The 11,923-nt window shown below is 33.7% G+C and overlaps 2 protein-coding genes across 2 annotated transcripts; both read left to right on the forward strand.

Moving 5' to 3' along the window:
* Positions 1-1,668: 1,668 nt before the first annotated feature.
* Positions 1,669-2,700, forward strand: LOC136819797 (solute carrier family 35 member G1-like). The gene has a single exon (XM_067076038.1). It carries the CDS (start codon positions 1,669-1,671, stop codon positions 2,698-2,700), a length of 1,032 nt encoding a protein of 343 aa, XP_066932139.1.
* Positions 2,701-6,009: 3,309 nt separating this feature from the next.
* On the forward strand, positions 6,010-11,923 carry LOC136819794 (luciferin sulfotransferase-like). Its single transcript, XM_067076034.1, has 6 exons — positions 6,010-6,460; positions 6,708-6,807; positions 7,780-7,948; positions 8,583-8,811; positions 9,170-9,303; positions 10,929-11,923. The coding sequence occupies exons 1-6, from the start codon at positions 6,256-6,258 to the stop codon at positions 11,091-11,093; spliced, it is 1,002 nt and encodes a 333-aa protein (XP_066932135.1). The 5' UTR covers positions 6,010-6,255; the 3' UTR covers positions 11,094-11,923.

Consider the following 11,923-nt stretch of genomic DNA (forward strand, 5'->3'; position numbering starts at 1 on the left):
ATCCGAAAGTGAACCTCGCTTGTTCGTAAAATGATATAATTTCAAAAGTATGGTCAATAATTTGACATATCTTACTTTATATTGATATAGAATTTGTAACTTGTAATTCATGAATATAAATGAGATGAGTTTCTTTCAAAAGAAATTTTCTACATGATTCCCAAATGTATATCAGTAATTACTGATAATAACTCTCAATTATTAAGCACTTGAAATATTGACGAGTGACCTTCCTTCCTTGTTCAAGTGGAGTTTGTCAGGTACCCAGGGTACCCAGGACCCTAATTTTAGATAAAAGATTTTTCCTCGAAATCTGCAATCTAAGTCTAAGCCTCAAGTGCCTCAAGTTCTTTAAACTTGTTTTTTATAAAAAAAACGTGTATAAAAAAATTTACCAAAATTGCGAATACTCACAGGAAAAGCTTCTACAGTATTCAATTTAAAAGAGAACAAAAGTTAACCATTGAAACTTCCAAATTAGATTCGTGGTTTTTAATACCGTGCTTGTAATCATGATGCATCGCTTTAGACAATATGATAAAGAGAGAAAGAGAGAGAGAGAGTGAGAGAGTACATCAATGGATAAAGCGAACATATAGATGTGTATATGATACAGTTTACTCTTGCTATTTAGAATTTGAACGAGAAATATAATTTGTGTGAGCGACAAAGATGAGGAGGTATGAGAATTTAAATTGAGTTATAAAAAGGTTCGAATTATGGGAGGTCAAATTAGGGAAAGTCCACTGTACATAAAAGTTTGGGAGGAATGTTACTTTGGGTCACTTCAGAATCGAGAGAAGAAGTTATTTTAAAGAAAGAAATATACATTTTTATAAGATCCAAGAAATTGTTAGTAAGTTCCCAGTCTTGGTTGTAAATTTATTTTCTTTTTTTGATGTTTACAAAACCCCCTTCTCACAGACCTGGTGAGATTTTTTCAGTAAGCGGGGGTAAAAATAGCGGGCCAATGGGGATTGATATTCCCATTTTGCTCATGACTGGGGATTTGAATTTCATTGTTTTTGAACAAGGGAATTCAGTGGGGATGAAAAGATTGGCTTATCTGATTATTTTCAGCGGGGACAAAAATTAGAGTAAAATTTTCCACCGGGGACAATTTTTCAAGTGGGGCTGTGAGAAGGGGGTAGCTTACAGCTTGGTCTACCTAGATGATTATTGTCAACCCAGAGTCGGGAAACTTTTAGCTGCGCTCGATCGTTGAACTTACCATTCCAATTCTTATACTCAACATTTTGAAGTCAAAACTTGGCAAACTTTTGGGTCGTTAAAATCTAATTTAAAAAAGAAGCCAATTTTTTTCAATCGCAAATTTAACAGCTTAAAATCGCGAATTTTTCAACCAAAAATACATTCAAATATAGCGCTTTTGATTCTCTAAAACAAGCAAAAAGAATTTCCATAATTATATTTGACTATCAAATGTTACAGGCATTCTTGTTTCCACTGCCAATTATATCTGGACAGACTTTAGTGACTATGGTTTGATTAACTGCATGTTTTTGCAAGCTTAGCATTCTTGAAGCAGCGATTCAGACTAGTGCACCCAGGAAGAAACTATTTTTTTCTTTGTATTAGCACTTTGCTTTTTTAAAACCTACTTTTTATATTTTTAGAGTAAAAAATTGAAAGAAAAAAATAACCAAAATGGCGACCATCAACATGAAAAATACAAATCAAAAAAATGGTGAAACTTCGAAACCCGAAAAATTTGATCGTGTAGTTGGTATTACGTCAGCATTTTTGACAGCTTTTTTCTTTAATTTCCTTTCTTGCTGTGCAAGGTATGTTTATACAAAGAATCCTACAGTCCCGTTGTCTGGTCCACAATTAACCTTCATTCGTGGATTTGTGCAACTGATAATGATTGGTGTAGTGATGGCCTTTACCAAAACATTCCCTTTTGAAAACCCAAAAGATTTATTACCACTATTTCTGTCTGGATGTATAAAAGCTACAGCCTCTATATTTTGTTTTACTGCATTAAAAGGTGTTAGCGTAGGCACCGTATGTATCATTGAATCGACTACCCCTGCTGTTGCAACTTTATTTGGATTCGTATTCCTTAAAGAAAAGTGTAGCTGGTTTAATGGTATTTTGGGCCTTCTTACATTTGTTGGTATCGTTATTGTTATGGTTCCGAATATCATCTTCCCTGTCAAAACCAATTATATCAAAGGCTATACTAGCTCTGTGGAGCGATATTTATTTGGTGCAGCATCTGCTTTTGCTGGTGTTTTACTTCGGTGTACATTCAAGACTGTAAGTAGAATTCTAATGATGAAAACTATGGACTATAAATTGTTTGTCCTGTATCCAAGTGTTGCTATGTTGGTTCTGTCACCATTGACGATGTTAATTCAGCAAGACTATTTGATCACAACTGAATTGCCACTATCAAGTTGGTTGATATTAATCGTTATTGGAATATCTGGATTTCTTGGTAATTTGTTTAGTGTAATTGCTTTGAAACATGAAAACGTTAGTATTGTGGCTTTCGTGGCATCAACAGAAATTCTTTTTGCTTATTGTTACGATTTGTGGCTTGCACACGAGGCTCCAAATCCTTATTCCTGGATCGGAATCATAACAGTGGTGTTGTGTTCGACATTAGTTATGCTGAACAGAATATTTGACTTTGAGAATAAAATAGATTGTTGTCAAAGAAACAGTAAGTAGATTCGCAAAGATGCGAAAAGCGTGCAAAATACTTAGATATTTTACTTGCAAGCGTTTCAATCTCTCTATATCCTTTTTTATTTTGTCATTTCGTGACCTACTTATACACCCTATGTCGCATCCACAGTACGATAGTCATAGTCCAAGGGATCGATCGATAGATGTTTAACATTTTTGCACATGTTATCAGACCAGACCAGATAGAGACCAGATATTTTTTTTGTCGCCATCTCGTTTAGATTGATTATTTGTAAGACTTTATCTGCAATAAATTTCGTCACTTTATGCACTTTTTACCAACAAATCCAAGAGGTCAATCACTTCCAAAATCACTTCCACTTGTGACTTGGGATTTTAGGGATTTTTTTGGGATTTTTTTGGGATTCTTTTGGGATTTTTGTGATTTTTGTGATTTTTGTGATTTTTTGTGATTTTTTGTGATTTTTTTGTGATTTTCGGGATTTTTTGGAATTTTTTATGGCATTTTTGGAAAAGTGTACGAGATTTTTTCGAGTGATTTACCCCTCGGACAAAATCCTTTACCGATAAAGTAACATATAGTACTAGATGTTACGGCTTTTTCATTACACAGTAACGTCTATATTCACTTTGCGACTTTTCGAATGTTTTACATCTTATAACAATCTTGCATTGTTAATGCATAGTATAAGAAAGCCGCGGCTGGAATGATAACATCAGAATTTCTGTTGTTCTATATCTGTCGTATTTGATGACTATTTGTTGATCAAGAAAAAAGTAATGTAAATCTTTAATTGTAAATTTTATTGGTTTGTCGTTATACTTACCTCATTGTAAACAGAGTTCTTCTTATTCTACGAAAGATAACCGAAAGACCGTTCTTTTGTCTCAATACCAATTTTAGAAGAGATTTGGTAATCTCTATATATCTGCTGTATATACAATACTAGATCACAGTGTGGATGCAAACCACACTGAAACGACCGCCTTCCATCACGCAATCACGCATCACGCTCGCGAAGGAGTGCGCACGCATTATTAACGCTTACATGTCATGTACCAGATAAACATGTCATCTTCAGTACATTTTAGATTATTCATTGGAAACAGATTACAATATAGTCATTTTTCATGTCTCGATTATTCAATTCAGAATAAAAGACATTCAGGGAAAAAAAATAGAAAGACCTGGGTAATCTAGTTAAAAAAACCGAAAGTAGATGGTTGGCAAAGTAATGAGCCAAGGCAAAACGAGATTAGCGTACCACTAAGAAAGAAACCGCCTCCGGCGGTCGAAAATGCGTTTCATAAAGGTATAAAGCGGTCAACTGCATGCTATATGATTTCTTATGCTTAATCATCAGAGTGCAAACATTACTTAAATGTCCCTTTTGAAAATAACATAATGATTTCTCTATTCCCAAAAGTATTTTCAATTCCATAAAAAAGGAAAAAGTGTTAATCAAATTGTCATTTATCTATCATCCACCATATAATAAAAGTAGCTGCATAAAATAAAAGAACTTTTTCATACTCAAAAGTTGACCTCGGAGGACGGGAGCCATGAAACTCTGAGCAACGGCATAAATAGATGGACAGTCAACGAACAATAGAAAGTAGCAAGCTTATTCTCTCTTTAATGTCTATGCGCGTTACCGCCAATTCTGCAATTGCGGGATGAAAAAATCCGACAAAGAGACCAAAATTCCGTCATGCTTTTAAATTGTATCATACCTTTATTGAAAGCATTGTCACAATATCACCTATTCAAAATAAAAATTTGCTAAAAAAGAATCTCAACTTTTAAGCAAAACTTTGAGATATTGCATAAAGATATTGCATTTTGAAAATCTGATCTTGTCGAAATAACGTGCACCTACATGCCTTGAAGTGCTGCCTTTTTTAAGTTCAAAATAATTTTTTTGAGCTTAGAAAAAATATATGTGTTAAAGATGAAGGATTTTACAACACAGAAATATATGTAATTATAGTGACACTCTTGGAAATCTTTGTGTACTTTTGGGGTAAAGTTTGTTAATTCTAGTCGAACATTTTCACAAGTGACGGAAAATTTGTCTCATTCATTCTTTTCTTATCAAAAAGCACACATCAAAAAAAATTTTTTTGACGAATTCTGTCGTGTTTTAGCTAGTAATTCCCTTGGGACATGAAATTATTTTCTTTTCTTAAACAACAGATAATAACCCCCGTCATAACGCGCTTGGCTTTCTCAATACAATAGCATTGCAAGTCCATCTATTTATGGCGGTGCTCTGAGTAATGTGGAGCTTTTAACTTCGTCTAAGAAATATATTGTAGACTGGGCTAACAAAGGGGGGGGGGCTCAGCGGAGAGATCAGTAATTTAAGACTGTATATGGTTTCGTACCATCGATTAACTTATATTCTCAATTTCAACTTATAATAATTTGACAGCATTTAGTTTACATGAAATATCTTATAAAATAGGTTATACTCTATTCGTGTCTCTTTCAATCTCCGTCTTTCATCGTTTAAGTTGCAGCTTTTATAGCTGTCAACGGAACGCAATGGAATGTCGTTAGATTTAAATTAAGTAACAGATATTGGTCTTGGGCCGCATGAATCTCATTTGTATGTTTGTTGCGGTTCGAGCATGTTTCAGCATTTGTTTAGGTTTAATCATGGAGGTATAAAGAAACAGGAGAAGTATGCTATTGTAACCATGCTCGCCCTACGATTAGAAAAATTACGAGGTATGCATGCTCATAATCTCATATATCGTGCATTTTTAATGAGCTCTTTTGTTGATAGGTGAAATCTTATTGGCTAACTTAAGTGTTGGAAATAAGATGAGACGAGATTCATTGTTTCTGACATTGGTGTAAGAAAATATTTGGATTAAAAAAAGGCCTGTAAAATTTGCGATCCTTCATCAAATGACAAGATTTTTCGATCAACATTTTCTTCAAGGTGAACTCTATTGCTTAATACTTTCCTCCAAAATTCTCCAGCGACTTTTTGTCTACAAATTGGGTCTGAAATTGTGTGTGCTTATACATAACTTTTTATTTTCTGGCTGGAGAAAATATCTTTTCAAAACAAAATTTAATGGATGACAAAATTGAACGTAAACTTATTTCGTGGAGCTAAATTTTATTTTATTCTCGTATATTAGAAGGCTAGAAATCTTCGATGCTGATAGTAAGAGTGTTCAGAGCAAACTTGAGTTCTACTAAAAAGTCGTATTTCTTCGGGCGAGCCTAGAATTTCTTTTGATTTATTAAAAGAAATCAAAAGACTTTAACGACCAATTACCGACAAATTCATCTCCTGTCTTTCTTTATACCTCTATGGTTTAATCATCGATCGTTATGTAAGGTATAATTTCAGCATGTTTCAGCATTTGCGTAAGTTTTAATCATCGATCGTTATGAGATATTGGTCTTGGTAGAGCCACTTTCTGATGGGGTGGCCAGCTGGCTTTAAGCTCCAGCTGACAGTATTGAGCAACTTTTCGTGTTTACTTGTTCAAACAAATGATTGATACAATTCCTTATGGTACATTTTTTGCCTCTCAGTAATGTAAGAAAAAGTTATGGAATTGAAAGAGATGCCAATAGATGATGGACAATTACAAAAATTCAACAGTCAATGTTACACTTTCAAGGAGCATCCATTGATCATGCTGGAACCTTATCATCAGATCTTCCCTTCTACTTTGTATTTGAACCAACATAAATCGTTTCAAGAATCTGAAGTTTATGAAGATGATGTTTGGATTTGCACTTTCCCGAAATCTGGTATGATAACAATGCTGATGGATCCTTGATGGATTGACGGTTTTGTTAAATTCAAATTCAATTTGCTGGAAAACAAAGTCTATTAAAACGAGACCAAACTCCTTGGCTTTTCACTTATGGTCAAAATATCCTGCTGAAAAGACCGATTTTTTCATTCAATCAAATTTCGTTTGTTTTTGTTTTAACTAGTAACATTAGGACTAACCATTTATCTTTGCTTTCACTTGATTTTTTTTAAATTCCACAGGCACACATTGGATGCAAGAGATTGTTTATTGTTTAAGAAATGGAATGGATTTTGAGAAAGCCAAATCATCTAGTCTCACCCTCAGAGTTCCATTTTTTGAGTAATTTATATTTTATCCTCATTTCTCTCGAACTGCACGTTTTTTAATAAGCATAGGGTAAATTTTTGTGAGCCTCATTATGCTTAGCAAAATAAATTTTTGAGCCTCGAATATGCTTATGCTATGTTTATGTAATAATGGAATAATATACTTTAATCGGATTAATTTTCGCGAGATAAAATTTCGTGATTTCGCGAATTTTCAATATTTGCCTATTTTTGGCTTACTTTAGTTTGTTAAGTTTATTTAGTTTATGAAGTAAAGTGTTTGAAAGATTCATGTCCATTCATGTCGTTATTTTTTCTTAACAATCATCAATTCGCGAAATTAGATCCACGCGAAATTTAATCTCGCGAAATTTAATCTGATTAAAGTACACATTATGCATGTTTTTTGTAATTTGGGAGACCAAATGCTTTGAAATTTTGTAAACAAAGGCTCAGCATATGATTAGGCAATGCTTAAGTTTTTTCTAATATTTGAACCTGGATATGCTTATAAGCGTTCAAAAGAAAGTTAAGAATTTTTGAAACTTTTTGAGTTTTTAAGACTAAAAATGTTCTTAAAATGTTCTTTTTTAAGCATTTATTGTGTATTTTGGTGTAATTTCCTAAGAAATTGCATGTTCTAGAGTCTTTCATTGTTCTTAAAGTTTTGGCCTTGAAGCCTTATGTTCTTATATACCTTGTTGTTATACATATATTTTCATTTGTTAAAATTGAAAATCCATATATTACTGTCAGTTTCACGCCTCGTGGTAGTATAGTATATCTAATGATCGCACGAGTCGTGAAACTGACAGTAATATATGGATTTTAAATTTTAACAAATGAAAATATATGTATCAACGCTCTACCCAGTGTATCGAGCACTGTTTCAACATTTGTTTTCAACAATGGTACCTTGTTGTTAATATAAAAGAACGTGTAGACTATAGTCATTCTGTAAACCAAATAATTTTTTCATATAAAGCTTCTCATCAGTGACAATGGCCGATCAGACGGAACAAATTTACAAAGCTCTTGGTAAACCTTGCAAATCAGGATCTGAATTAGTTCATCACACCCCTCGACCACGAACAATAAAAACTCATCTCAGCTACGACATGTTACCTCCCAAGATTCATGAAACAGGTGCTAAGGTAATTCTGATATCTTAAATGTCAACCAAACACCCTGTATCAGTGACCCAGTGAAACCTTTCACTCAGTATGGAAATGAAGATTTCCATCTAAATTCCAATGTCAATGAGAATAGAATCTATTGTTTTCAGATTAAAAAAGCCAGAGAGGAATGATTTTGGAATGCAATTTCTCCAATTCTATTTCTGATGGGGATGATATTGTTAGGAAATTCCACAATTGAGTTGAGATAATTTTGGGGTATTTTCCCCACCGGGGATGATTTTATCGCCAAATTTTCTAGTGGGTTAGGGGTCCTTCCGGGTCTTTGAGAGACAACAAAATTGCAGATAAATCTGATTTTCCAAATTTGCAAAGTTAGGAAAAATCAGGAAAATATTTTTCTTGGACATATTTGAAGGTAAAACTAGACTTGTTTCTGTCCTTTTCTCTGGAACTGGTGACTGGTTTTTCCTGATTTTTACAATGATGCATAATGTGACATTCAAAATTGGAGAGAGCCGAATTAGTAACTTAAAAACATTGTCTATAATTCAAGGATAAATTCTCCATATAAATTCAAGAAAGTTGAACTATAAATTCTTGTAAGAAAGTCTGTTTGCAGTCTTGTGGGTAATTTTTCAACTATTTTCAGATTATTTGTGTGATACGAAACCCCCGAGATGTTTGTGTATCTCTTCTAAATCACTTTTACTTGACTGAAAATTTCACTGGAGATGTGGAATTGATTGCTGACATCATGCTCAAAGACATCGGACCTTTTTACGCTCCTTTCTTCACTCACATTTTGAGTTATTGGAAGCAACGTGAAGATCCTAATCTACTTATTGTACACTATGAAGAAATGCAAAAAGATATTGCTGGTATTTCCTTTTTTTTGTATTCACTTGTTCAGTCATATATTTCAATATGCACTCTTTTTTATAAGAATAAGCTTTTGTTATGTTCTTATTTTTTTGGTAATTTTAGCCTCAAATTGTTCCTATCATGGGCTCTTATTTCTAGGGCAAAGATTGGGCTAATTTTGGCTCTATACTCTATTTTTATCAATTCAATTCTAAATTTGATTCTAAAATTCTTCTATGTATATTGTTTTTATAAAGTTCTTCAAATAGAAAAAAGAGTGTAGTCAATTAATCAAGTTGTCTTTATTTATGGTAATCCTCAATTCATACTGTAGATTGCACCAACAAAAAAAGCATTTACTTTTATTTCTTTAAGGTATTATTAAGCGAGTGGCAAAGTTCATTAATGCAAAGGAATATTCAGATGATCAAATAGAAAAGCTCATTGAGCACACACCTCTTGATAAAATGAAAGTCAACACATCAGTTAACGGAACTGGTACTGTTGATGTAAGTATTATCCAGAACTACTGCGTAGACTATGAGAAAATATTGACGGTTCATGTTGATATATTACAATTTTCTGTCAATATATCGGGTGCGCCAAAAATAAGTATACAGGTTTGTCAGCTTTAGGATTTAAAATTTTTCTTAATTTTTTTAATCTTATCTTGCCACTTACCTTCATTAGACATAAAAATACCACAAAAAACAACTGTGTCCATCAAAACTCATTAGGAAATTAAAAAATATGGAAAAAAAAGCTATTCCCATGTGAGATATTATTTTTAGAAAAGCTGAAAAAAGCTTTAGAAATCTCCAAGAGAGGTTTTGATAATATGTGTGTGTTGTGTGAGAAAACTTTTCGAAAAACAGATCACTATGCCTCGATTACAGTTGCTCAAAGAACTCAAGCTCAAGAACTTGGGTCTGCATTGAGTTTGCTCATGTTGGAAATGCTCACGAAGTGCAAAGGAGATGGAGAAACCGTTGGCAAACTATTAAACCTTTTACTGTTAGAAAAAATTGTGCTTTTGTCATTCATTTTGTCTTCTTAATAACTTAATAGCGTGATTGTTAAAAGAAATTTTCTCGCTGTTTTTGCTGATTTTTTGAAATTTCGACATTAGAAAAAGTCAGTTTTTTTTTAAATAACTTTTGAACTACTACTTTTTCATATTTAATGTACGATAGCCCAAAAATCAAGTTAGAGCTTCCTCTATACGATAAAAATTGACAAATAATTTAAATTCTAAAGCTCACAATACCTCGATGAACCTGCATACTTATTTTTGGGGCACCCGGTGTAGCGGCAAATTAAGACTCTGGGAGATTAGAGGACTTCAAAGTCCTGATTTCCCGGGATATAATGACTTCACGAGTCGTAATCTCCCGGGAAATTTAGATCGAAGCGGTAAAATAAGACTCGAAATAAAAAGCGTTTTTAAAGGTAGAAGAGTCCTATTTTCCCGATGGAAAATGACTTCGCTAACTAAAAGCGAATTCCTACATTTTCGAATGTTTTGTTTGTTTGTAAATTCAAGGGTGATGGGGAGATGAACTTGCTTAGTAATACAGATATACCGTTGTGTTATAAAAGATATGAATAGAAAATTATTTCTTTGATCTTCTTCATTTCACATGAATTTACCAATATTATTCTAGAAATTTTGACTCACATGACAAAATTTATACATTATTGGAACTAATTTTGAGGGAAAGAGATTTTAGAAAGAAAAAAAATTAAACCAAATATAGCTTACTTATTGGATCTAATTTTTGCTGGAAATAATTATGGAGGTCGAAAAAAAAAATCGAAAAAAAAAACATTTTGTAGAAACTAAATTTTGGTTTTGGATATTTTCGTACGAATTCCATTTATTTTTTTAGAGGTATAACTTCTATGGAATAGATTTGTACCATGTCAATGAGATAAGAATTAATCGAGCTACTGAATCCATTCTTTCTATCCACTGTAGGGACAAAACGCCTCTATTCAAGCCTTTTCGTGAAATATCTCTTAGAAGAAAATAGATTTTGACCGGTATTAAAGTAATCTTTGGCCAATAGCCCCCCACTTCTATGGTAGGGTAGTTAAAGCACAAAAATGCAATCAAATTATCTCTTTTTTTCAGACTGTGATTAAATTAATGCAAAATGAGCAAAAAGGAAGTCTCATCAACAAAGGGAAAACTGGAGGATGGAAAAATAAACTAAATGAAGAAACAATTGAGAGGTTTCAAAAGTGGGAAGAAAAATGGCTCAAGGACACTGGATTGTCATTTGCTTACGAACTTTAACATAGGTCTTTTTTATACATATGAACATATATTTTCGTTTCATGCTTAAATTTTTTTTTTTTTTTTGGAATCTAAGGGTGTATAGTCGTAAAAGAGCATAAATATTTAGGCCGAAGTCGTTGATTTTGGAAATTCACTACGACGCTAGGAACATTGACAGTAAAAGAATTTCAATGAGGCCAGAGTATGAGGGGGGATTCGGCTCATAATGCCGGTCCGGACTAGTCGTCGTGGGCCGGGTCGCCGACTTTCGAAGGTTGTCGTGGGTCGAGGCGGCGCCCTTCGAAAGTCGTCGTGGGTCGGGGCGGCGTCCTTCGAGAGTCGTCGTCCGACCAGGAATTCGTTGGGAGGGACATCATGGGAGCCTCTCTTTCATTTTTATTCGTCCTCAATTTAATCTAATTAATTAGATCTGGTCTTTAAAATATCTGTCATATCCTTCGAGAGTCGTCGTTGGTCCGCCGTCCTTCGAGAGTCGTCGTTGGTCCGCCGTCCTTCGAGAGTCGTCGTCGATCTGCCGTCCCTCGAGAGTCGTCCGGTGAAAAATTGTGATGCGAGTGTTTTATGCTTTTTTCAGAGGCTAAATGAGTCTTACAAGCTAGTTTATCACACTTCTTTCTTTCAAATCTGAGCAACCACGGGACAAGACAAAAATAGACGGACAGAAACTGCTAAATTCACAAGACATCGTAAAGAGCTTATTGGGGAATAAAGTACAAAGTATAACCCAGAAAATATTTTGGAATGTCAATATATAAGGCGGGCGACAGTTCAAATTGAATCAAAACTTCTTTTATTCTTCTTCTTTAAATACATACTTACAACCCCCT

The sequence above is a fragment of the Clytia hemisphaerica genome, unplaced genomic scaffold, assembly GCF_902728285.1.
Source record: "Clytia hemisphaerica strain Z4C2 unplaced genomic scaffold, Clytia hemisphaerica genome assembly, whole genome shotgun sequence".
Classification (NCBI taxonomy): Eukaryota; Metazoa; Cnidaria; class Hydrozoa; order Leptothecata; family Clytiidae; genus Clytia; species Clytia hemisphaerica.